Source organism: Anarrhichthys ocellatus, unplaced genomic scaffold, assembly GCF_004355925.1.
Source record: "Anarrhichthys ocellatus isolate YVR2014 unplaced genomic scaffold, GSC_Weel_1.0 scaffold32, whole genome shotgun sequence".
NCBI classification, from domain to species: domain Eukaryota; kingdom Metazoa; phylum Chordata; class Actinopteri; order Perciformes; family Anarhichadidae; genus Anarrhichthys; species Anarrhichthys ocellatus.
Window position 1 is genome coordinate 1,011,573 of NW_022280062.1, and position 24,881 is coordinate 1,036,453.

The 24,881-nt window shown below is 41.3% G+C and overlaps 3 protein-coding genes across 3 annotated transcripts in view; 2 read left to right on the forward strand and 1 right to left on the reverse strand.

Annotated features, from left to right (window-relative positions):
- obscnb (obscurin, cytoskeletal calmodulin and titin-interacting RhoGEF b) overlaps nucleotides 1-13,853 on the forward strand; it is a 48,442-nt gene extending 34,589 nt beyond the window's left edge. The window contains exons 49-76 of the mRNA XM_031865290.1: nucleotides 117-1,457; nucleotides 1,640-1,921; nucleotides 2,831-2,912; nucleotides 3,029-3,150; nucleotides 3,255-3,452; nucleotides 3,573-3,605; nucleotides 3,711-3,809; nucleotides 3,929-4,147; nucleotides 4,312-4,345; nucleotides 4,439-4,491; nucleotides 4,613-4,711; nucleotides 5,867-5,923; nucleotides 6,630-6,769; nucleotides 6,937-7,137; nucleotides 7,267-7,343; nucleotides 7,427-7,597; nucleotides 7,733-7,892; nucleotides 8,080-8,196; nucleotides 8,353-8,517; nucleotides 8,615-8,773; nucleotides 8,868-9,045; nucleotides 9,177-9,290; nucleotides 9,436-9,603; nucleotides 9,761-9,863; nucleotides 9,975-10,104; nucleotides 10,275-10,374; nucleotides 10,588-10,630; nucleotides 11,377-13,853. Of these exons, the coding sequence (XP_031721150.1) occupies nucleotides 117-1,457; nucleotides 1,640-1,921; nucleotides 2,831-2,912; nucleotides 3,029-3,150; nucleotides 3,255-3,452; nucleotides 3,573-3,605; nucleotides 3,711-3,809; nucleotides 3,929-4,147; nucleotides 4,312-4,345; nucleotides 4,439-4,491; nucleotides 4,613-4,711; nucleotides 5,867-5,923; nucleotides 6,630-6,769; nucleotides 6,937-7,137; nucleotides 7,267-7,343; nucleotides 7,427-7,597; nucleotides 7,733-7,892; nucleotides 8,080-8,196; nucleotides 8,353-8,517; nucleotides 8,615-8,773; nucleotides 8,868-9,045; nucleotides 9,177-9,290; nucleotides 9,436-9,603; nucleotides 9,761-9,863; nucleotides 9,975-10,104; nucleotides 10,275-10,374; nucleotides 10,588-10,630; nucleotides 11,377-12,499 (5,768 nt within the window). The 3' untranslated portion in view covers nucleotides 12,500-13,853. The remainder of the gene's footprint in view (nucleotides 1-116; nucleotides 1,458-1,639; nucleotides 1,922-2,830; nucleotides 2,913-3,028; nucleotides 3,151-3,254; nucleotides 3,453-3,572; nucleotides 3,606-3,710; nucleotides 3,810-3,928; nucleotides 4,148-4,311; nucleotides 4,346-4,438; nucleotides 4,492-4,612; nucleotides 4,712-5,866; nucleotides 5,924-6,629; nucleotides 6,770-6,936; nucleotides 7,138-7,266; nucleotides 7,344-7,426; nucleotides 7,598-7,732; nucleotides 7,893-8,079; nucleotides 8,197-8,352; nucleotides 8,518-8,614; nucleotides 8,774-8,867; nucleotides 9,046-9,176; nucleotides 9,291-9,435; nucleotides 9,604-9,760; nucleotides 9,864-9,974; nucleotides 10,105-10,274; nucleotides 10,375-10,587; nucleotides 10,631-11,376) is intronic.
- Nucleotides 13,854-14,690: 837 nt separating this feature from the next.
- guk1a (guanylate kinase 1a) lies at nucleotides 14,691-22,531 on the reverse strand. Its single transcript, XM_031865239.1, has 7 exons — nucleotides 20,659-22,531; nucleotides 17,460-17,573; nucleotides 17,335-17,376; nucleotides 16,984-17,219; nucleotides 16,763-16,847; nucleotides 16,595-16,680; nucleotides 14,691-16,113 (listed from the first exon to the last, which is right to left on the reverse strand). Exons 1-7 carry the CDS (start codon nucleotides 20,690-20,692, stop codon nucleotides 16,075-16,077), a joined length of 636 nt encoding a protein of 211 aa, XP_031721099.1. The 5' UTR covers nucleotides 20,693-22,531; the 3' UTR covers nucleotides 14,691-16,074.
- cunh1orf35 (chromosome unknown C1orf35 homolog) lies at nucleotides 20,748-24,881 on the forward strand. The gene is made up of 8 exons (XM_031865238.1): nucleotides 20,748-21,455; nucleotides 22,143-22,293; nucleotides 22,385-22,430; nucleotides 22,544-22,626; nucleotides 22,946-23,018; nucleotides 23,218-23,297; nucleotides 23,444-23,563; nucleotides 24,106-24,881. The coding sequence occupies exons 1-8, from the start codon at nucleotides 21,359-21,361 to the stop codon at nucleotides 24,359-24,361; spliced, it is 906 nt and encodes a 301-aa protein (XP_031721098.1). The 5' UTR covers nucleotides 20,748-21,358; the 3' UTR covers nucleotides 24,362-24,881.

Consider the following 24,881-nt stretch of genomic DNA (forward strand, 5'->3'; position numbering starts at 1 on the left):
AATGATGACATTTATTTTGTTGTCAACAGGGTTTAGTAGGTTTTATGCTGTGTGGGTACTGACGGTAACTTCTATAACAACATAGTAACATCTACAAAACTTCATTGTGGTTATAGGTATAGAGGCAAAACAGGGAGAGACTGAGATGATGGGGCAACCCAGTCTGCCTCCAGAAGCTGCTGAAGAAGGTGATGTCCATGAGCTATGGGAGGAATCGGCCAAGAAACGGCGCATGAGTCGAGAGCCAACTCTGGACTCCATCACTGAACAACCAGAGGAGGTTGTTGGTGGTCAAAGTAAATCGGTGCAGAAAGATGTGAAGTCTGCTGAGAAAGTGGAAATAAAATCAGGAGAGCAAGGGCAGACCACTGTGTCTAAGAAGCAGACAGAGTCCAAATTGTACACCAGCTCTGAGAATGAGTCTGTTCCTGAGGGTTCAACGCTCACCTCCTACCTCAAGAAGAGCAGCATGTCTACTGTCACAGCGACCAATGAGGCAAAGACTATGACCACTGAGAGGTTCTTTGAAAATTTCCAGATGGCAGAGCAGAGAACAGTGCGGCATACTAAAGTGGAAACAACTACAATTCAGCAGACGGATGGAAAACAGGTTCCTGCAGAAGAGACTAACGTCATGGAGATCACTAAAGAGGATGAGCCTGAGCTCAGAGATGCTGCCGTTAAGATTCAAGCTGCCTTCAAGGGCTACAAAGCCCGCAGGGACATGCGACCTGTCTTTAAAGAGGCCTTCAAAGACCAGACTAAAGAACCTAATGGCACCATTCATCTAGAATGTGTGGCAGAGGGTAAACCTGATAAGGTGCGGTGGCTGAAGGATGGAGAACCACTGCAGGATGGCAAGCACAACCATATTGATATCTACAATGATGGTACTTGCTCACTGGTCATCACTGCCATCACCACAAAGGATACTGGGGTTTACACTTGTGAGGTCACCAACAAGTTTGGAGTCACTTCTCACAGTGGTAAGGTCACAGTAGGAACGGTGAGAGAATCATCTGGGCGACGGCCGCTGACCGTGGGCTACAGTGCTGACAGCGAGCCTGAGAGCTCCTCAGGAAGTGAGATGGATGACTCACTGAGGCAGGCAAGCAGACGTCTCCGGCGCCTGTTGCGCACACGTCTCCCACCAAATGTTGAGGAAGAACCGTTTCTCAGTGCGGATGAAGGAGACCTGTGTCCTCCAGACCCCCACTCTTACAGAGAGGATGACAGTTACATCTACATTCGCTTTGACTCACGGTCAGAGGCTGATGTTGCCTCAAAGAGGTTCCAGGAGATGTTTACAATCCATGGGGTTCCTGTGGAGACCACCATCCTGGAGGCAGGGCCTCTCAAAGTGGAGCTGCGAATTAGAAAGATGGGCTACACACAAGATGGCACACAGACCCCCACACAAGATAGACAGCCCCCTGCATTTATGGCTGGAGCCCAAGGTAAGAAACGCATGGAAGTGGCCGTTAGGATCACTTGTTAGGCATCCTTTAGTTATTAAAAACCGGAAGTCCCTTGTTTTCCACATATATATATATATATATATATATATATATATATACAAAAGATTTATGTTCTCATTTTTAACTTTGTGATTCTCTGACTATTTTCTCTTGTTACCCAGCTGCCCCGGTCTTCTTGACAGAGCTACAAAGTCAGGATGTTCCAGATGGTTATCCAGTCAGCTTTGACTGCGTTGTGATTGGCAAGCCCACTCCCACTGTCCGCTGGAATAAGGACGGCAAATTGCTGGAGGAGAATGACCATTACATGATCAATGAAGACCAGGAGGGCTGCCACCAACTCATCATCACCACTGTGCTGCCCACTGACATGGGTGTCTATCGTTGCACTGCTGAGAACAGCAGCGGCATCGCAGCCACTAAGGCTGAACTCAGGGTTGACAGTGAGTAAACATAAATAATATGCACGCACACGTTTGTTTTACAAATGCTTGTGAGTACCTTGGCTTGAGAATTACTCAACTACATTTCCTCTGACTGAAGGTGAAAGATTGTTGTCTTTGTAGTCATCTGTCTTTATTTAGTGCAAATTTGATTTTCCTCGGTGGTGCAGCTTTCTTTCCTCTGTGGAAAACTGGCCAAATGAACACAATATGACATCTTGGGTTAGAAACCTCGACATATTTCCAGTACAGCTATGATATGGACAGTAGAAACACGACTGTGTTGTCATTCCTTTAGATTCCCAATAGATTTTGTCTACATTTAGCATTGATACAAGAGAAATACTAATAGAAAAATAGGACAATAAAATGTAGCAAATTGTCCATAAACTGTAGCAGTAGTACAAAACACAAGGTGATGAAGGGGTGCATCGCGTGTTTTTTTTTTTACTAATCCATCTCATTCTCTTGCTCTTTCTATTGATATATATTTTTCTCTTTCCTGCTACACATGAAACCAACATCTAGCTGCAGCAAATGAAGTTGAGGCACATTGAGGCACAACACTCTAGGAAATGTCAGTAATTTATAACTGAAGCGGAAGTACTGATTTTATGGAAAGTAGATCCACCAACATATTACATTATTGCACCTGTATCGATTCAATAGTTAACCTCTTAAATTGAAACAAAACTCTTAAATTAGCATCTTGAAAAAGCAGAGTGGTCAAAATAACCCTACTTAAAAATGTCCTCACTATGAGACTTTGTTACAAAAGTGACCTGAGTTTAAATAAGAAGCCTAATGTAGACATAGTCTTCAACTCAAAAGACTCACAATATCACACGTATCGACACACAATGTCCCTGATGTCCCTGTTTAATGTTGTGTATCAATCTTTTCCATCAGTGTCGTGCAGCTCAGATTATGACACTGCTGCTGATGCCACTGAGACATCTTCCTATGTCAGTGCCAAGGGCTACATGTCCAGGTGAATTTACTATGAATGGTGTATTATGGTGTTTTAAAAATACATTGATAAATGCATGTTATAATATGAATACGTACTGAATTCTTGAGGTGTGCTGTTCTCCTTCCCTCGTCCAGGGAAACTGAGACATTTGAGTCTGTAACTGAAGATGATCAGCTACCACAAGTTGTAGACGAGCTTCACGATGTTCATGTCAGTCCAGGTTCACCTATTGCAAAGATGCAGCTCAAAGTGAAGAGTAAGTTACAGCTAATTTGAGCTGTCTTAAAAAAATAATGTCAACCGAAAAAAACACCTATGACTAAAAATATTGTTTTTTCTGAAATTCCTATTGTCTTCCAGGCTTCCCCAAACCCAGAATATACTGGTTCAAAGATGGCCACCCTCTGCGATCTTCAGAGAGGATTCTGTTGCTGGCAGAGAGAGATGTCCATGGCGTGGAGATCCTGGAGGTGAAGAAAGAGGATATGGGGGAGTACTCTGCTTACATCAGCAACGCAGCTGGTTCTGCTTACTCCTCTGCCCGCCTGATCGTTCTGAGTATGTATGCAAACACCTCAATTGTTGCCTACGCAAAAAGAGCATACCGTATTTATAGATGACTTTGATCTTTAAAAAATGCAGTTTAGATACAGATACAGTAACAACTATATTTTGCAGGTCCAGGGGAGATGATGCCACAAGATAAAAGAGGTAATTCGACATTTATCCAACAAACTTGGCACAGTTACTCTAGTTAGGAGTAGTTAGCAGTTGCTATAAGTGACTGTGCTTGTGTATTACACTATATTTTCCCAGACCCTAAGGTGCCCCTGGTGCCACCCCGCTTCATTGAAAGGTTCAGCAACAGGAAGGTGAAACAAGGAGCCAGCATCACTCTGTCTGTCAAAGTAGAAGGTTTGTTAAGTTGACTGTGCCATTGTTTTAACATCCTTTGAAACCTACAGTAATCTGGGGACATCCAAAACGTTTCATATTATGTTGCACATTCTCAATACTCCCTGTGACTTTTTCAGGCTCCCCCACTCCTCTGGTCTCATGGCTAAAGGAGGAGTCAATGGAAGATGTCCTGTGGATCAAGCCTGATACCAAGGGATACAAAATAGCAAGCTCGGGGCGCCAGCACAGCCTCATCTTGATGGACGTGGGCACAGAATACACTGGCGCCTACACCTGCATTGCCACAAATAGAGCCGGACAGTCCATCTGCACTGCCCACCTCGAGGTTGATGATGGTAAGGAAAGCAAAGTCACACAGGCACTCTTTGTAGAAATTATATTGACTTTTATATATATATTCATGAACTAGAAGACACTTTGTAGAGTGAAAAACGTCTTACAGTTTCTCTCCTGGGTTTGATCTTAATTGTATATTTGTGTTTCTACCCCTCATCCCTAGCACCACAACCAAAGAAGGAGACCAAAGCCTCAGAGTGAGTTTTTACATATTAAAACAAACATGTATGCACAGTATATTTTATACAGATGCATATGTGAAACGAAAATGTAACATTTACTCTCCTCAGGGTTCTTGGAATTACAGTGAGTGCTCCAGAGGAGGAAGCTGGCAGAGCAAAAGGTGAGACATATCATCTTGTACACTGGCATTTATATCTTTTGTTATTCATAGTAACAAATTATTTGTAGTAATCAATACTGCAATATTGATGGTGTCCTTTCTTCTTTGCGTGTGCTTTAAGAGAGTAAAACACCCTACCTAGGTGAAGTGGGTTCAGAGGAATTCCTCATGAAACTCACCTCCCAGATCACTGAAATGGTATCAGCAAAGTTTACACAAGGTAAGTTTATGTTATGGACCAATGTTGAATTATTTTATTTTAATTTGAAAGAAATTCTAGTTACAGTTCAAAGTACTTTCTACAATGTTACTATTCCAGAAATCTGAATTTACAGTAAAACTTGACTTATGTTAACCTAAACAGTTGATTCATGTCTTTCTACAAACCAAGTTTAGTTTAACACAACCAGGTTTATTCAAATCTGGTTCAAACCAAGATAAATCAATGACATTGTAAACATTTTACTGCAGACCATCTATGACAGCATGCCCGTTGCTTTAAGTAATGGGATAGCATCATATTTAGCATTCACTTGTAGATAGCTTAGAACACGGACTTAAAAACACAGAAAGATGTTTCAGCTCCACACTTTGTAAAAAGATAAACACCTGCATGTACAACTAACTAATCCATCCCTGATAGGTACCCTTAGTTTAAAGGTGGGATGATATCCCAGATGCTTTTGTTCAGTGTGAAATGATTCATTCTGTCGTCATCATACATGCAGCAAGCTAACTGTGACCAGATAAAACACAAAAGGTCAGAGATAAGCAACCAAGGCCAAAGGCTCCCAAAACTACATAGGTTTTCGATCCATACTATATCGGGTGATTTAAATGCTGAGGACGCCTTAAATCACCCGGTGTGGTGCGTGTGTGTGAAGGGAATAAAAATGTGCAGGTTGCCGATCCCTTTGCTAAATTAGACTGTGTAGTAATTGTGTGAGACTGCATATGAGACGTGCAGGCTGCCATGAATGTCTTTGCTAGGTGCTTACGCTAAAGATGCTGAAAGTATACAAGTAATCCACACGTTATGTTGGATACGGTGCTTCTGTGGTCTTTTGTTACTCGCCAATCAGGATATTCGGTGAATTCACTCTGATTATTCAAGAATTGTGCGAGGCTGTTTAATGTGAATGCTTTAGCTCTTCAATTCTTGAATTAGAATTCACCAACCAACAGATTTGACATTGACACCAAACGGAGGAGTGTTCCTTTCCCGCTCTTCTGGGTGCTTGTTTTTCAGCATGTTTGAGCCACATGACTTCTCATTACTTCATACAGACGTCATTTCTTCACCACCTTTTTACATCCATCAGTCTAGCTATCCAATCAATACAAATTCTCATCCAACCATTAATTTGTTATTCAGACAGTTTACAGAATCATGAAGTGCTCCAGTGGATGAAATCTTGGCCCAAAACTACCAGTATGTATCCCAAGTGCATCAGCTTTACAGTTAATATACATTTCCCCATTGAGTTATAGATACAGGTAACTTGTGGAAACATTTTTTTAACAACATTACCTTTTACATACAGGAAAAAAACAATTATTATATGTGAAGGTGCATCCACAACAGTTTCCTCTTTTCCTGTGTCAGCATTATAATTGCTGAAACGCCTAATTTGAATTGATTTCAAATAGATTTTAAATGTCTATGAAGTCTGAATACATGCTCACCGCCAGGCATGTGTGTGGAGAGCTCAGATAATCTGCTGTACTGTAGCTTTTTCTCGCATGTCGTCACAATACTAACACACAGCAAAGCATTTAGAATGAAATGATTGTTGTGGATTTTTGTTCTTCCTTTTTTTCCCTTTACATCACAAAAATGTAATTATTACGAACTAAAAATTTTAAATTAATTATAGGGCTAATGATTTAAATGTTTAGACGAACATTACCAAGTAAATAAAGCAACAGTAGATGGCAGCAAAGAGTGAGTTTAGTGCTTTAGATGTGACTTTGAGTTGACTGGTCCAGGCCTCCGTCATGCTCTGACACTGAGCACTAATAGCTGCTACCAAAGTATGATAATCCCTTCCTTAGTTATTTTAATTGGACGTGCTCTACTTCTTTGCACAACTGACCCGTCTTCCTCTGATCACCTCCCTCTGTCCTTGCTGCCTCAGCTTCATTACGCGTACCAGGTGTGGACAGTGACGATGAGACCAAGACCCCTTCTCCATCACCTCATCACGGTCGCTCTCGTCCTCCCTCTCTCATCGCTGACTCCTCCTCTGAATCCGATGAGGGGGATGCTAGGGGAGAGGTGAGATGTATAGAAATTATCTGTATGATATATTGTTGTCCAGACTTATAAACTTCAGTGTTTGTTTTTGTCATAGATATATTATAGGGGGAAAGCAGGTATCAATTCAAAATGTAGTCTGGTGTAAAGGATAGATTCACAAGTTTAATGTTATCATATTTTTTCAGATGTTTGACATCTACGTGGCAACGGCTGACTACAACCCCACGTTAGCAAGCAAAGAATCCATCTCTCTAAAGGAGGGACAGTATGTTGAGGTTTTGGACTCAGCTCATCCACTCAAATGGCTAGTCCGGACCAAACCCTCCAAAACTACACCGTCCCGTCAAGGCTGGGTCTCACCTGCCTACCTGGACAAGAAACTCAAAGTGCGTCTTAAAACTAAAGCCACTTATCCATCAACATAACATCTAAACTTTTTTACACAATTATTACTTCATTGTCTTGAGGCCCTTTGAACATTTTGAAATTAATAGTAAAAATATGTATTGTTCCAGCTCTCTGTGGATACGAGTGACCTTCCAGAGTCAAATGTAGAGGAGGTGTCTGAGGGTGAATACAAGAGGAAGTTGTTGTAAGTTAAGTATATCTACACTCACTTACAGAATACTGGAACTAAAGGATGTATCACAACCAACTATTATTTCATGTCCGTAGCCAACTCATCCAAGACCTGATGAACGGTGAATCCGAGTTTGTAAAGGAGATAGACTTCTTTACCTCCCATCACCTGAAGCATGCCGACAACCCTGACGCACCACCCGATGTCAGCAGCCAGAAGGAAGCCATATTCAGGAACATTGATGATATCAAGTCCTTCCATAGCAAGTGAGCTCACCTCTTGACGACTTGTCATCTTAGTCAGATATTTGTTTTATAAAGAAAGTGAAGAACATCACAGATGAGTGAGGTTTGCAGTAAGATACTCAATGCAATTCTTTCCCAACAATTTTTTGTTTTTAGGGGATTCCTTCCAAAGTTGAACGACTGTGACACAGATGATGATGTAGCCATGTGCTTCCTGAAGAATAAGGAGGGCTTTGAGAAGTACCTCCAGTATCTTGTAGGTCAGAGTCAGGCTGAATCTGCTGTCAGTGACAAGGCTGTTCACCGCTTCTTCAAGGTAACAGCGCAACTGTTGTTGCGGTGCTGTGGGATATGCAGTGCGTATTTAAAATTGTTATGTCTTTTTACTCTTCTATACTTGTGTTTGCTAACTTGTAAATACTTTGTCATAAGGGTGACTGTGAAAGGACTCTGGACCAGCATAAATATTTGAATTTAAAAATCTTCCCTTGGTTACATTGTAGGAGTACACAGAGAAAGTGAAAGCCAGTGCAGACCCTGCAGACCCCCCAGTACGCAGCATCAACGCCAGCCTCCAACAACCACTGGAGAGGATTCAGAAGTACAAGGCCGCCCTCAAGGTAACACCTTTGACTCCACGATATCCATGAACCTTTGAGGTTCCGTTATCTGCATTACAGATCGGAATACATCGATTGCACGTGTAAGACATGTGCTTTTAGACCTGTATCTCTGCCACTGCAGTTTTATTGAAGTCTCTCCTCTGACATCTTCAGGAGCTCATCAGAAACAAGGCAAAAAATGGCCAGAACTGCTGCCTACTGGAAGAAGCTTATGCCATGGTGTCTGCACTCCCTCAGCGCTCTGAGAATACCCACCAGGTCTCCATGATTGACAACTATCCTGCCACACTGGAAGTATTAGGAGAGCCAATGAGACAGGTAGGTGGAGTTTGTTTAATACTGTGATTACAGGCATGATTGTGTTTGTTTGATTGTAAAAATATACAGATTTTCTTTTTTCCCTTTTTGAAACCAGGGACCCTTCCAAGTGTGGGAAGGGGCTCCGGGAATTAGGTCGTCCTCTAGAGGTCACAACCGCCACGTGTTCCTGTTTAAGAACTACTGTATAATCTGCAAACCCAAGAGAGACAGCAACACTGACACACAAGCATATGCTTTTAAGAACATGATGAAGGTGAGACGCTTAATATAATCACAACTTCTTTATCGCCACCTCTCCTGATCACCAGCTTAAATGATGTTTTCTGTTATTCTCCATCCTGTTGCAGCTGAATAACATTGACGTGAATGAGACAGTGGAGGGCGACGACCGTGCCTTTGAGATCTGGCATGAACGTGAGGACTCTGTGAGGAAATACACCTTGCAGGCCCGAACTGTTATCATCAAGAACTCGTGGCTGAGAGACTTCAGAGAACTGCAGCAGCGATACAGCACGCCTGCATGGAGTGAGTGGAACACACACACACACAGTCAATTTTCTTTTCTGCATCTTATTCTTTATTTTATCACTCAAAATGTATTTTTGATATTCTCCCACTTTCAAACACTACATTTCCTGATTAATCTACTTTTACAGGTCCTCCTGACTTTGATGAAATTCTGGCAAACTGCATAGCAGAGCTGGGACAGACTGTTAAGCTGGCCTGCAAAGTCACTGGTGTACCCAAACCAGCGGTCACTTGGTACAAGGGTACGTCATTTTTTTAAAGTCATTTGCTCTATTGGACAATAAACTGTACAGACAAATGGGGAGTAATGGTACATTACACTTGGAGACAAAAAGTATGTGAGGCTACATGTGTTTCATCAATGCCGTGTTTACTTGATGGATGTAGATGGACGTACTGTGGAGGCAGATCCTCATCACATCATCATTGAGGATCTGGATGGTTCCTGCACACTGATCTTGGATAACATGACAGCAGATGATTCCGGCCAGTATATGTGCTTAGCCACAAGCTCAGCTGGCAATGCCAGCACTCTCGGCAAGATCACCGTTCAGGGTAAGTGGCGCACATGTACGGTGCGATAGTGAAAGCTTTAATTTATAAATGTCAATAATTAGTCACACTGTACTTCAGCCTTCAACCTTTTGGAATTAATAGATTTTTGTGAAACCAGTATTTAAACATGGATTATATTTTGACATATTTCTTGTAGTGCCTCCTCGTTTTGTGAACAAAATGAGGAATGCTATATTTGTTGCCGGTGAGGACACTCAGTTCACCTGCGTCATACAAAGCGCCCCCAACCCCAAGATCAGGTATGAGATTTGCCGAACATTTTTATTAAATTCAGAAGGTGTCCTTTGAAACTCCCGTTTCCCTCTGTGTTTACCTCTTTTTCTCGTCCTTGGCTGTGTTTATTTATCAAGGTGGTTCAAAGATGGCAGGCTGCTGACTGACCAGGAAAAGTATCAGACCTACAGCGAGCTCCGCACTGGAGTTCTGGTCTTGGTGATAAAGAACCTGACAGAGAGAGACCTCGGACACTATGAGTGCGAGGTTGGTCGACATTCAAAAATTCATACTTGAATCACAAACTTTATGAGAGTGTTATTCAATTAATACGTATACGAAGAAAAGTATAAATCTTGACTCTAGTACAGTTGATATCAATTAGCAACAATAACTCATCTCTGAGGCTCTAAAAATATATTCTCTGCTTTTGCCAGTTGTCTAACCGTCTGGGCGGCGCCAAGTGTGCTGCTGATCTCGTTCCACCCTCTGCTGTGGCTCGCAGCACACATAGTGAGCAGGCCATCACTATCGAAGGTAGGAGCACTGACTCAACCCTCACACAAGCAGACTCTCTCGAGACTATTTGTATAATATGCACACATTTTTAGCTTCTGAATAACATTGCTTTTAATGCAGATGTTAAAGATGCATAATCGTCTCATGCATCTTGTTCTCTAGATGTGACTATTGTTTGCGCTTCGCTTGGTTTTGTCTGTTAAATCTCATTTATTCTGCTTCCACCCATAGTTACTGAACAGGAGACGAGGATACCAAAGAAAACCATCATCATGTAAGTGAACGGGCATATTTTTATACTTTATATTTAGCCATGTATCAGTTCATCCTCTCGACAACTCCTCTGTGCATTACATGTTAAGTAATTCGGTAATAAATGTCACTTAGATTATAAGAAAGAGCTTTGTATCTAACTTTTAGATCATGTGTCAAAAATTAAGAATCGTTAAAGGTATTTGTTTCAGGATAGATTTCCTCTGCAGTCTCTGTGATACAGATGCATTGAATGTTTTATTTTTGGTCTCGCTGTGTAGATATTGCTGGCGAGAAGATGAAATGTACTTAAAGATGATTTATAGTTATTTTGCATGTGTGTGTGCTTCTCTCTGTGGCCTCGTTTATGCATCGTTGTGTAGTATTTGAAGCATGGGGATTCTGACACAAGGGTGATGAAAGGATGGGCTCTCCTCACCAGGGTGCTGTCTTCTTTAACCGGCAGCTTTTATTACTGCAGCTCCTCACACAGCATTTGTATTCCTTCTGTAGCAACACACACAATATGCAGCGCAGCAAATATTATGGTGGCATGTGGGAAGTGCCTACTTAACATCAGACTTAGAAAGAGCTTTTCCTACATAGATCAGTGTCACTCGCACTGTTGGCTTATTATGAGTGGCGATGTAAGCCCATCAGCTTCAATCGTTGGTGTGTAAACTGCATGCAGCCTGATAGCTTTTTCACTCTAGTTTTATAATGTCTGTGTTGTCTCTCTCTCTCTCTCGCGCTCTCTCTTTACACCAGTGAGGAGACTATAACCACTGTGGTGAGGAACCCACGTATGAGGAGGCACAAATCCCCCGGCTTGACTCTTGCTGGAGCCCACCGCTTGGAGACCTCCACCCCAGAGCTCCCCACAGGCAGGCCGAGAAGGGTGCCCACTCCGAGAAAGACCGGCATCCCAACCCTCCATGTGACTGAACCGGAGGGTGCTGAAGCCAGAGTCATGGAGAGCAAGCCCAGGTGGATCGAGGTGGAGGAGGTCATCGAGTATAAGATCAATAAATCTCCCAGGCTGTCCAGGAGGAGGGGCGTCTCACCGGCAGGGTCTGATCGTGCAACCACTCCCTCCAGACCCAGAAGATCTCCACCGGAAAACCCAAACACCAACAATTCCAACAACAAGCTGGTGGAGCAGGCCAAGGCCCAGCTGCAGGGGGACATCAGCAGCCAGTCGCTCTCCTGGGATGAGGAGGAGGGTGGTGTTACCTCTGATTCTGTCTCTGGAGTCGCTGGAGAGCCACATGAGCTCTCATCTGTCCTCACTCTAGCTGAAGAGGACAGTGAGGACCCAGATGATGACCAAACCATCATTTTTGAACCTGATGATGAAGACGAGGATCATAACTCACTCGGAAAGCAGGAGCCTAAGATTCTGACACAAGGCGGCCGTGTTTTGACCCTTGAAGACTTGGAGGATTACATCCCAGAAGAAGGGGAGACCTACGGCTCCACCAGCACCCACAAGCCTGCTGCAGAAAAGCCCTGTGAGATCTCTGTGCTCCAGAGGGAGATCGGCGGGTCCGCAGTGGGACAACCGGTGCTCCTCAATGTGGGGCGGCCTGTTATGGTCCCGAGGCAGAGGAGCGGCTTCTTCGGCCGCTTCAGGGAGCATCTCTCCAGCAGCCTTTTCTCACCTGCAGTGCCCCAAGCCAGCGGAGGCCAGTCCAGGACGGAGAGACACGTCCCCATCCAAGTGAGCCACGCAAAGCTGGAAGTGAAGCCTTCATACTGCTCAGAGGTGCAGAGAGTTGAGGGGGGGCAGCAGAGCTTTAAAACCAAAGTGTCAACTCAGACCTACGGCTATACATCAGTGGGCAACCCAGTCACTCTTCAAATTAGTGATAACCTTCCTCAGAACAAGTAGGAGCAAACCATTTCATTTGGTACAACAAAACCCTCTTAGTCTTAAATGGGGACATTTCTACTTACATGAGTAAGGCATATCCTGATATTTACTGCATTTGACAAACCATTCCATTTTGAAGCTTCCAATCAGAACAAAAAGCTCATTCTCTGAGTCTTTTTCTTGACGAGTGGTTAGTGTCAGATGGTTTCTAGACGAGGCGAGTTGGAAAATGTAGGTATGTTACTGTAAGCTTGTTTCAGTCCCAAACTGCTTTGTTACAACTGCTTAATGACATGTGCAGTATGTGTTGTACAATGTGCGTGGTGGACGGAGAAACAAAGGAAATTAAGGATTGACTTTTTACCGATGAACTATTTTGACGTCTGTTTTTAAGTTGAATTAAATTTTTTCACTTAAACACACCTTCTCCAAATCATGAACGTTGACCCACTAATACTAACTGATCCAGACATTATCCTTAGAGATGACTATTGCTATATACACAAACAAAATAAGTATACAGTATAATTAGGTATATATATTTTTTGGGTTTTACTTTTGTACCTTTGAAGTAATGTCGCCTTTTGCAGTTCTTTAGCTTCCTGGATTAGCAAGTGTTGGAGTTAGTGAGGTCAAGTCTATGTTTCTAGTTCAGTGTTAAATATACATATGCAACACTGATGATGGACAATTAACCTAACTTTGGAGACCTCTGTGGTCCATCGGCTGTTTAAGTTTAAGATGTGCTGTCAAACTTTCAATATCAGTTTGGGAAAATTAAACACGAGTTCTTCTTTGGGTGTTTGTGAATTATTTGTTGGTGAGCAGCTTTTACAAATATGTCATTTCTACAAGTCACTTGGAAGGTGAATCTGTTTCACACTGGATCTGTGTTTGACTGCATGTGTCGTTTATTTTTGTGAAACGGAAGTTTGTACCGTTGATTGAATGTTACACTCAAATTTTTTGACATTTTTGTGTCTAGTAATGAAGTGCAATCACCTGTGAATTCACAGCGTATCACAGGGACATATGTAAGCGGAAGATATTTAGATTAGTGACTGCATGCGTTTGCTTTTCCAAAGCAGATTTGTGTTTATAGAGAGTAACCTGATCTGTTGTATTTGATGGCGAGCAAATGTTTGTGCAAAGTACTTGATCTCACAGAATTTACTACCTTTTCAAATTAAATAGTGACTAGAAAGAAAAACCTGCCCCTGAAAGATTTGTGGTGTTTTTAAAAGGTCTTTTAGTCAGTTACAAGGATCATGTATGTACACACTAATAGATTGTAATTGCTTGTACTGTATGTGTGTAGTTTTTGCAAAAAGTTTGAGTTCCCAGTTCTAATAAATAGTTGTACTGCAAATAATAAGTATGGCCAGTTTCTTTCACAATTGTTACTCATAGCACAAACGCTGTACAATGGTGTCGAAAATACGTCATAAAACATCACGTATTATGTCGAAAGTCATATAGTTTGTAAAAAAAAATAAAAAATCACAGTATAGTATGTAGAAGAAAGTTATGGTATCGTATCAATAAAAATCAATTAAACGTCAGTAGTCTATGAAAAAATCAATTAAGTATGATGTCATATGATGAAGAAAAGTCAAAGTATAGAATGTAAAAAAAGCCATATTGTACGTCGAAACATAAAAATGCAAAGTATAGCGCCTAAAACGAATAAAAAGTTATAGAGTATGTCGAAAAGACTTCAAAAAGTCAGATAAATGTAGAAAAAATATGTTTATAGCATGTTTTGTAGTTACTTTATTTTTAAAGTTACTTTTAAGTTACTATATTCTCAGTTACTTTTTAAAAAGTTACTTTTTATTTACTTTAAAAAAAAGTTACTTTTAAAAGTTACTTTTTTAGTTACTTTGTAAAATAAGTTACTTTTTTAGTTACTTTGTAAAATAAGTAACTTTTTTGAAGTTACTATATTCTAAAAGTTACTTTTTATTTACTTTTAAGTTACTTTTTTAGTTACTTTATTTTTGAAGATACTCAATTTAAACAAGTCATAGTACAGCATGTCAAAAACAGTCATATGTCATTCAACCAGGAGAGACTTCATTATAATTAAAAGTCATAGTATAGTATGTCGAAAAATATATATATTTTTTAGCAAGTTTCATACATTAACTTTCACCAAAGTTCAAAGCTTATTGGTCAAATACTGGTTGTACAAGAATATGAAGTGAAATGCTTGACCTCAAATTCCTTTAATTGCACCATAACATACAAATACAATAACAAAGAATCTATAAATTACAGCCAAATAACAGAGTTGAAGAGTTTGTATCATAGAGAACAAGATTGTGAGCGTATTGCTGAGTGTTTAGTTGTGCTATCTTATAATCAATGTATAGCAGAGTAAGTTAAAGTTAGTCCCTGATGTAACCGGTTACAATCCAAAGTGGCAATGAGGTCTTAAAATAAATGAAACGGGTCTTAAAAAGTTATTAAATTAAACCTCAGGATTCCTGTGTATACCTTGGTCATAGATATTCAAACAAGTTAAAGATCTGCGTGCTTAATTCTGAGCAATATATAAAAGAAAAACATGACATTCATTTTCCTTCAAATTGCAAAACCCCTCCTTTAGTTAGGAATCAAAACAATCCACTGAATGACATCTTTTCTGTACCGGTGAAGCTGCAAAATGATAGATACACAACACAAAAATTACAATTACAAATTTACAATTGTAAAAAAAAAAAAAGAATTGTTCTTATACCACCTAAAATTAAAAAAAAGCTATATTCTAAGTGACAATATATGATCTATTGTTTCTTTGTTTTAAGCCACATTTTCTATGTATTAGAGGATTTAATCTCACTAGAGCACAGTATTCATGGTTATCCAGCAAACATATGCAATAATGGATTTCTGTGGCAATTTACACAAAATCTGTCAAAGAACAGCATTTACCAGCACTGGAAAGACTTTCATGCATCCCTTTGAACATAAACGGCCACCATATTTGTTTTTCACAAACGGAATCAGTTGTAATGCTGAAGTTTTAGACAAGTTTCCCTCTGAACTAAACGTGTGCAGCTATCCATCTCTGTAAATCTCTCAAATCGACACGATATGACTGGTGGCACAAGGGCAGCATAACTCTCTGTCACTTATCAAGATATCTAGAAACTAGCTGATTACATCATGTGAATAAACTGCTGTTTAAAGATCGTGGATAGAGTCATGTGACCCCGTTTGTGTTCGTCCAGGCTGCAAGCAGTATATCCGGAAAACCTGGTAAACCCAGTCCAGCAGAGCACCCTGCATAACATACCAGCCACATATCAAGTAAGCATTATTGGAGTAACTTCTCTTCATATAAGGGACACCAATAATATGTAAAGCGTTTCAGGTCAGGAAAAAAAAAGACATGTGTTAATAAATCGAAATAATAACCTCTAAACACCATATAAAACCTACATATTTGTGTATCCACTAAGGGACGTTTGTTGGAGTTTCAGAGACCACCATCTGAGGGAATGTTCACGACTGGAATGGAGGTCTGTGGGGTTGAGGAGTGAGGAGTGGATGGACGGGACTAAAAGGTGTCAGGATGCGGCTGTCCCCTACGAAGACATGTTGACTTTCTTGACCTTATTTATTTCCTAGAGAAGGGAAAAAAATATTTTATAATGTTACCCATACAGAGAAATCTACAACAATGAACGAAGACATTTGAGGCGAGACTGCATACAGCAGATGAACACAAAGTTGAATCCATTCCTCACACTTTTGCTTTTGGAAAGGCTAAACAACAACAACAACAACAACAACCCCCGTCTCTCCAAACTCTTAGTTTAGATGCTATGAACCGCTCTATGTAGAGTGGGCAGGCCTGCTGTGCTAAGTAAATGGTTGCAAGGCTATGATTGGACGATCTCAGTTTGGGTGAGGATTCAATTCAACTTTCCACTTGTAAGAGGCAGATCGTGCTTTTCTTCTATAAAAAGTCTCAGTCTCCCTTCACCTGAATCTTATCAGCGTAAAAACATTTTCATTCAGTGTGCAAAGGTATCAAAAATCTATTTGTTGATGCTCAAGTGAATGCATTAAAGCAGTGTTTTAATATAAAGGACTGTGTCTTACCTCAAGAAGAGCACATTTTAACTGCCCATAGGCATCCTCCAAATTATCATTGACAATTAGGACATCAAAGACTCCAGGTTCTTTACCTAGGAGGACATATAATTCAGTTTAGACTCACATTTTAAACACTTATGTAATTTAATATTTGCAAACAAAGAAAACACGTACCTAACTCCATGTCCTTCTTAGCTGCTTTCAAACGCTTCTGGAGGCTCTCCTCCGACTCAGTTTTTCTGTCTCTTAAACGTTTCTCCTGAAACAAAAACAGAAAGCATTCAGAACATCATAAAACCTGCACAAAGCAAACAGAAAGTCAGACCCAGGAACACCTCGCTGGCAGGACAATAACAAAAGAACGACTCAATAAAATGCATTTCCTTCTTGCTCACCAGGACTGCCATGGAGGGCGGCTGGATGGAGATGTAGAGGGGCCGGAGGTCTGTCTTTTTGATGTTTATCACACCCTGCATGTCGATGTCAAGTATACAGATGAGGTTCTTGGCCTGGACGTCTTGCACGGCAGCTTTACTGGTGCCGTACATGTTCCCCGAAAACTCCGCGCTCTCTATGAATTCACCGTTTTCGATTCCGGCTTGCATCACCTCCCGTGTGACGTAATGGTAATCTGAAATCACCCCCCCCAAAAAATGAATACAGATGAAGAAAGCTAAAAACACTACAGACTCACAAACTGTGATTTCCTGTTAGAGGGGTCATGAAAGAGGAGGAACATGTTGTACCTTTGCCATTCTCTTCTCCGGCCCGAGGATTTCTTGTTGTATCTGAGGGTCGAGAAGACATTTATAAGAGAAGATAGTCCTCCCTGAGAACACATAATAAACTCTATCTAGAGTGGTATACTTACGGGAAACACTGAAGCCAAAGACACTGTGATACTCTTTCATGAGCTTCTTCAACAGCGTGCTCTTCCCTGCCCCGGATGGGCCGCTGAACACCACAGGCCTGGGTCCAGCCATAGCTGGAAGGAGAGTCGCAGAGGAGAGTTCAGTACAGGAAACAAGAGGGTGAGGCCGGAGGAGTGACACGCATCCACTGGAAACTTATGGCATGAGTCATTACCGACCAAAAATACTTTTTGCAAAGACTTTTTTTAAAAAACATTACAGCGGGTTAACATGCTCAGACAAGCCTTACTCTGGTGGGATAAACACGATGAAATGCTTAGCCAGCAGTTGTTAAAGGCAACCAAATAATGAGACCAAAACATCTCCCACAAGGGCAAGAGTAAAGGCAATCAACGGCTTGGCAAGCCGTGAGTTTACCGTGGTGCAGGGACAAGTACTCACTAATTGGAGAGCACTTCTCTGCTTGTGAAGGCAAGAAAGAACAGAAGAGATAAGACTCACAAGAGGCTAAAGAGGACGAACTCTTTATAGAGACATGGGCTCATTTTTCGAGTAAACAACTTTAAACTCCCTTTAACTGAATTATGCAGCAATCCAATCACCAACAAACCTGTAAGTATAGTCATTGTAGTGCACATCTTTGCAAAATAGCTTCTTACTACTATACTGCCATATATTCTACATATTTCTTTTGTGACCAACATTTCTTAGTAAGCTACTCAAGTAAAGAAAGTGATGCCTGGAGTTTTCCACCTTACCGTTGGTCAATCAATACACACAGAGCTCAAGCAGACGGAGAATTCAAGTGAACAGGGAGGGCGCGATCATGTGCAGGACAAGTCGAGTGTGTAAGAGTGTGGGAGGGAGGAGAGAAAAAGAGAGGGCGGGGCCACGTTAACGCACTAGTAGGTTTTATTATTTATTCAAATGTCAAGTAGATTTATCCAGAATGATCGAATATTATAGTAAAGACCTGCAGGTGTGTTGTATTTCTACTCCAAAAGGCTGAGACAACCCTCCATTCTTCAGTCATTTAAATGTTTGTGTTATGCAGTCAGCTGGGAGCATCTTCCAAACAGACATTAGCAACAGGAAGCCAGCTAGAACTGCTAAATTGAGCTACAGTGAAAAGCTAATATCAATCATTATGATTATAGGCCTATTACTTACATCGATGTCATCACACAGGGGGACATATTCGCCGAACAAATCTTTAAAAACATAAAACTAGTCTCCAAAATCTGTTTCTAGGCAAAAATCATAGCATGTGAGCCGTCTTGTTTCCAAGCACACCAGATGAAGTGAGGTCGTCTTTGCAGGTGCAAATGACAGAGAGCCATTCTCCATTGCCTCTTGTAAAAGGCAACATGGCTAATTAAAGATGCAGCAGTTCCTCTTGCAGAAGCCTCTGAAGGAGCCTTCACACGTTTTGGAGCCCTGATCTGAAATGGGTACCGACCCCAACAACAACCCTCCACCACAGGATTCTCCAATAGTAATCCATTGCATTGGCTTCCTCTTACCATAGGGAAACAGTTAGGACTACAACTAATTATTATTTTCATCATTAATATTATCTCTGCAACGAGATAATGAGGTCGGGCATGTGTATGCATCTCTGTGTCTGTCCATGGCTATTTATGCATACTGCTGCACCAACTGCAGAGTTTTTGTGGGCGCACTGTTAGCTGCATGCTTAAGGACGTTGTAGTTGTTGTGCAATTGATTAACTGCTTACTGCTCACACACTACCCTTAAACCCGGCTGGGTTTTTTTCTGCATTTACACACGCAATGTCGAAATAATAGACTTTCGACATTTTACAGACAAAAAAAATACACAAAAAAACAAAGATACAATAACTAAACTACTAATGTCTTGACAAAGCTTCTGAAACTTTCAGGTACATAAAATCCAAAACCCACACATGAATCAACCGTTTGTACTCGACATTGAGCTGCGTGACAGGAAATGAGTTACTGCAAGTTCACAATCACCTCGAGATGACACCGTGCTCGACTTTAACCATGTGCACTAAACCCCATGTGATTGATATTTGCCTGAAACTAAATTGAAGTCATGTGAAACCCATCAGGTCTCAGTGGTCTGATACAGGCTTCATGGTGCTGATACAATACAAATGCTCACATTTCATGGCTCCAGCTTCTCACATGTGACAATCGACTGCTCCTATTTTTATTTAATATATTGAATATCTTTGGTATGAATTGTTGGTTGGACAAAAAAGGCTATTTTAATGTCACCTCGGGCTTTGGGGATTTGTGATCGGAATTTTTTTTCCTCGCACTTTTCTGCCAACAATTTCATTCATAGGACTCGCCAGTAATGAAAATAATCATTTGTTGCAGCCCTGGAAAGCACAACACACAGTATGTAATGTCAAAACAGCAGTGTTGTTAGTTCAATTTACCTAGAAACAGGCGATTTGGGGATTATGTGGGCACATGTTCAACCAGTTCTCGTCCTTATTCAGTCTAATGCTGTGCTCTCTTCATTCCATTGTTTTCCCTATAGCCTGTCTACATATAGCATACAGAATATTCTATAGTTATAGAGTGAGTGTCACACGTGTAGCATAGGCAAGAACAACGTTATTGTAAAACACATCTCAGCTCGTGGACTTCCTGTGTCCCTGTTCTCTATACTACAAGTGTTGCTGGAGTTTTAACTCTGCAGACTCTGTAGGTGAAGTAGTTCCAGAAACCTCCACTCTATTTGCCAAATTGTGTCAGCATTTTCTAACTATCTCAGACATTGCAAAGTGCCCTTTGACTCCCACCATGAAAGAATTTGCATGCAGATTTGTATGGAAATGCTGAAACTAATAATGTACATTTGGTCAGGGCAATACTGAGGATCTTTTAAATAATTTGCAGTTTTTACAAAAGCTGAGATACAAACAACAGATATTTATAAGATTGTTTTTAAAAGTTATTAACACATTAGAAAAGTTATCCCTGATGGCTGGCTTCCATCTACAAGGACTAATTAAAAGATGATTAAACGACAGGTAACGTTGCATCAGCTAAACTTAACACAACCATCTTCTTCCTCTGCAGGAACAATCCGACTCCTCTCACACCCAAGGACATGATTGGCAGTGCTGGCTACAGTGATGATGGAAGACAATACACACATGATACAAAAGAGACATATGCATGCTATCCTGCTTCCTACCTGACAGTAACCTGGAGAAATATCTCGTGTACATCGGGAGTTACGTTAGTCCGAGATTTTAGCTCTGTCTCCGGGGGATTTTCTCCCTCCTCTGTACTTTGCCTTTGCTGTTAAGAGCCATTAAGGAAACATTGTGCTGCCTACGTCATCACTGCGGGTCAAAACATCGACGCGTTGCGTTCGCGGACATCGGGAATACGGAGGTCAAAACAGACACGCGGAGTGTTGTTGTGATTAGTCTAAAATAATATACGATACAAAGGCAGCTAATGTTAAATATATATATAAAAAACTCACTGGCGGCTGTAGTTCCCACGTTAACGGGAAGACAAAGCGCACTCTCATGACTGTAGCTATGACTTAGGTCGTAATTTTAACGTTAGCTACAATAGTGTAACCTAGCTTCAGTTGAACGCTGTTTATCCAATTATTCCCCTCACGCTCTGCACATCTTTCATGAAATAAGTGGCTAAATTAATTAATGGTGTCAGTTTGAATGGTTTAGGTAAACACCACCGCAAAGAAAGACGTTGTGCCGATCGACAAAAAGGAAAGAAAACTTACCACAAAAGTACCCGGATGAGTGGACGCTGAAGGCCCAGCCTCGCGCTTACTCGTGTGCTAACGTGGCTAAAGTCAGCTGGTGAAGCTAACGGTACACCGCTTCTTCTCTAAAAGTCTCCAAAAGTAACCGACTACAATGTTCGGTTCCTCGAGATCTGGAGGGGTCAGAGGAGGCCAGGACCAGTTCAACTGGGATGACGTGAAAGTCGATAAACACAGAGAGAATTATCTTGGTAAGTTCAAAAAACTGGTTATCACCAAGTCAGCGCTAACCAGATGCACTTGCTAATAGTTGTTTGCTAACTTGCAAACTACTGAGCAGGCTTTTTAGTATCAGTTAACTGCACGCCATGGCTTCGGTACTCCACGTGCTGCTTTTCCGTACCTTTTGTTGTGAAGCCCTTCATTACACGTGCCTGGCTCCTTGGTGTTAGTCCTGTTTTCCACTCTACAAACAGCAGGTCCTAGAGCAAACAGAGACACACGTAGCCTCTCTGCTATATGAGCACACACTGCTGGCGACATGTCAGCACACCAAACAAGAACTACGTAGCACGCAGATATACACGTTTTTGTTAAACAAATGGCAGTGATTTTGGCACATGAAGTCGTGTAAACACACGATATGCGTACATTAAAGATGCTTATTGCTACCACAGATGATACAGCCTCATCAACAGCATATTTTTATTTTTTTTAAGTATGGTGAGATAATCAGGTGATTCTGTGGAGAAGACTCAACCAAAAATGTGTATTTCCCTAAGTTACTTATTGCCAAAGTTCTTCATCGATTTGTTTGTTCAAATCTGCCCCAATTTAGTTTGTGCAAATCTGCCCCAATTTAGTTTGTGCAGTACCTACAAACACCATCCTCTTTATAAAGCTGCAATGATCAGTTCATTCTTCCGTCTTGTTACCAGGGAACTCTTTGATGGCACCAGTTGGGCGATGGCAAAAAGGCAAGGATCTGTCATGGTACTCGAGAGATAAGAAAACCGGTGAACCTTTGACCAAAGAGGACGAAATTGCCGCTGTCAAGGCTGCAGAGCACGAGGCACTGATGGCTGCCCTGTACGTATACCGTCCCATAAAATAAATGGTTGACAAACGCAAGCGTGGGTCAATAAACGTTATCAATTTATGTTTTCCATTCTCCATCTAGAGGGCACAGGAATATAAAGAGGCAACCGACTGGCCTGACCAAAGAGGTATGCCACTTTGTTTGGTACTGCTTTCACTCAGAAGCTTGTGAATATCTTTAACTTGCCTTAATTAAAAGAAGAAAGAAAAATCCAATGAATCTTCCCCATGTTGAAACCAGGACCTTGCAGATGTTTGCCGGAGGGAAGAGGCTGATGGTGAAGAGAGAGATGTGGACCGTGTCTCAGGCTTGGGAAGCTCCAGGTGATTTTTTTTTTTCTTAAGAAAATTGCTAATTGAATTGTTGTTGTCACATGTAAACACAGGATTTCAGAAATGTCAGGGTGTCAGTCCATTAAAGGTCCTACTTTTAAATACTTGTGAGGTCTTTCTATCTTGAAAACAGTGTTTGTTTTAGAGCAAACAACATATTGGGAGGAAATATGGCAATATCTGTTCTATATTTGTCCTGTTAAAACTCATTAAAATGCTCCTCTTGACATCCAAGTGGCAAGAGAGCCCTTTGTCTTAATGCACTATGATTGTAAAGTACTTAATTATAAATGAGTGTTTTCATCTGCAGTGCAGGGTCAAGGAAAATGGTGCTCTCCCAAAAGGAAAAGGAGGCCGCTAAAATAGGCCTGCCTGTTTTTACAGTAAGTTCTTCTCCTCGATACCAAAATGTCCCTGAACATTTTAAGATGTTTATAAGGGCAAAGCAGTCTGATGGACGGGAAAACAGGCCTGAATATCTATCGTGGGTAGTGCAGGGACTTTAACAGTTGAGAGTTTTAGGAGTTTCTTTTATTGGATCTAAAACTTGATGCAAAGATTTTATTAATGTTTTCTTTACAGCACCACAAAACAGAAGTTTGTCCCGAAACCTCAACATCAAAGACTTCTCAGAGTGTAGAAAAGGGGGATATGGACCAACGGTGAGTGTGCATTATATCAAGATACCACCTAAGATAACTTAATGAACACCTATACACCGTTCTACTGGACAAAACGTCAGCCTGTATCCATTTTCCATGTTTACGTCAATAATATTGCAACTTTTTTTGTTTTCTTTACTCTGCAGGCACGAGAGCAAAAAGAAGAAGAAAGAGAAAAAGAGCAAAAAGGAGAAAAAAAAGAAAGAAAAGAAGAAGAAACGGCAAAGAAGAGACTCGTCCTCCTCAGACTCTGATGACAGAAAACGGTTAGTTTAACAGAAACACTACAAAGCATTGGTTTAAAAAACAACCATGTTCCCACATAATGAACACCTCAATGTTTTAAACCACATCTAATTATTACACGCTATTATTCCTACATTATTATTTCTCCAAAGTTTGCATTAAATAGTGACATTGCTTTGTTTGGTAAACTACATTGCACATTTATACATGAATCAGAAGCTTTCATCTACCAGCACTAGAGGGCACCAAGGCACTGTCCTACACACAGCATCTTGAAGCTTTACCTTTTACATGTGGGGTGCATGTTCATGAATGAATGCCCTGGTGAGAGAGGAGCATCAGCATATGATGGTAGTGTACAGAATTAATGCTGCGCGTTGGTAAATATACGGTCACTTGTCCACACAGCAGCCAGTAGATGAACTTACAGGTGTCATGAAGTGTTTTCTGTGGGTGTCAGTATAAAGCTCATCTGGCAGCTACTTTAACTCCAGCCTCATAACATCTCACCCGATTCACCGCAGCCCAGTCATTGATCGTTTGCTTCCTTTTTACTCTATAGGCAAAGAAAGGACCACCATCATCATAATCCATCATGCCACAGTCAGAGTGGAGCCAGACCCCATGACAGCCATTCAAGGGGGGGAGCAAAGGCCGAGCGACAGCCCTCCTACCCCCATCATCGACCGCAGCGGCATGACACAGACTCCTCTGATGGGGGGCCTCCTGTCCCCCGTAACCCTGTCAGCCACAAGACGGCCCCTGCTGGTGGCACACAAAGCCACAGGCGGCGCCACGACACAGACTCGGACGACTGATGTCCTCCCCACCCCCTCAATTCCGAGACTCGTAACACGGACGGAAAGCTCTACAGCGGCTTGACCCCCCCCCCAAGACCCCATTTACCCCGAACGGACTGTAGATGGAGAGAGGTCGATGTGTCTGACTCACAGGCTTCGGCCTTTATGTGTCTACATCCAATAAGTCGGTCAATTAGTCATGGGACACTGGTGTCTTTTGGGTTGTGTTTGACATGGAGTATGTTTTTAATTTTTTAAACATATTTTATGTGATTTAAACCCCTAAATATTTCTATATAGTCATATGTTTTGATTTAGTTTTTTGTAAAATACAATGCAAGGTAAAATATTTAGCAAATAAAACTGATCTTTTGTTACAATGTCTGGCCCTGGGAACTGTTACATTGTTTGAGAATTAACTCGTGGAATAAATGTATATCTTGTCTTGTCTTCTACGCTATAGGATTTTTCCAGGAAAAGACTTTCCTGATGCTCCATGTCTACAACAGCAAAGTAAAGAATCTCACAAAAAATTGTA

Bases quoted from the DNA above. Each gene is read 5' to 3' on its own strand.
- guk1a (XM_031865239.1), bottom strand. From the start codon at position 20,692: ATGTACACGAGATATTTCTCCAGGTTACTGTCAG. The intron at 16,848-16,983 runs GTGAGCAAGAAG...TTTTTGTTTCAG, and splicing joins CGCCCTCCATGGCAGTCCTG to GAGAAACGTTTAAGAGACAG. The intron at 16,114-16,594 runs GTAAGACACAGT...TCCCTTCTCTAG, and splicing joins TAAAATGTGCTCTTCTTGAG to GAAATAAATAAGGTCAAGAA.
- cunh1orf35 (XM_031865238.1), top strand. From the start codon at position 21,359: ATGTTCGGTTCCTCGAGATCTGGAGGGGTCAGAGGAGGCCAGGACCAG. The intron at 22,431-22,543 runs GTATGCCACTTT...TGTTGAAACCAG, and splicing joins CGACTGGCCTGACCAAAGAG to GACCTTGCAGATGTTTGCCG. The intron at 23,564-24,105 runs GTTAGTTTAACA...TTTACTCTATAG, and splicing joins GACTCTGATGACAGAAAACG to GCAAAGAAAGGACCACCATC.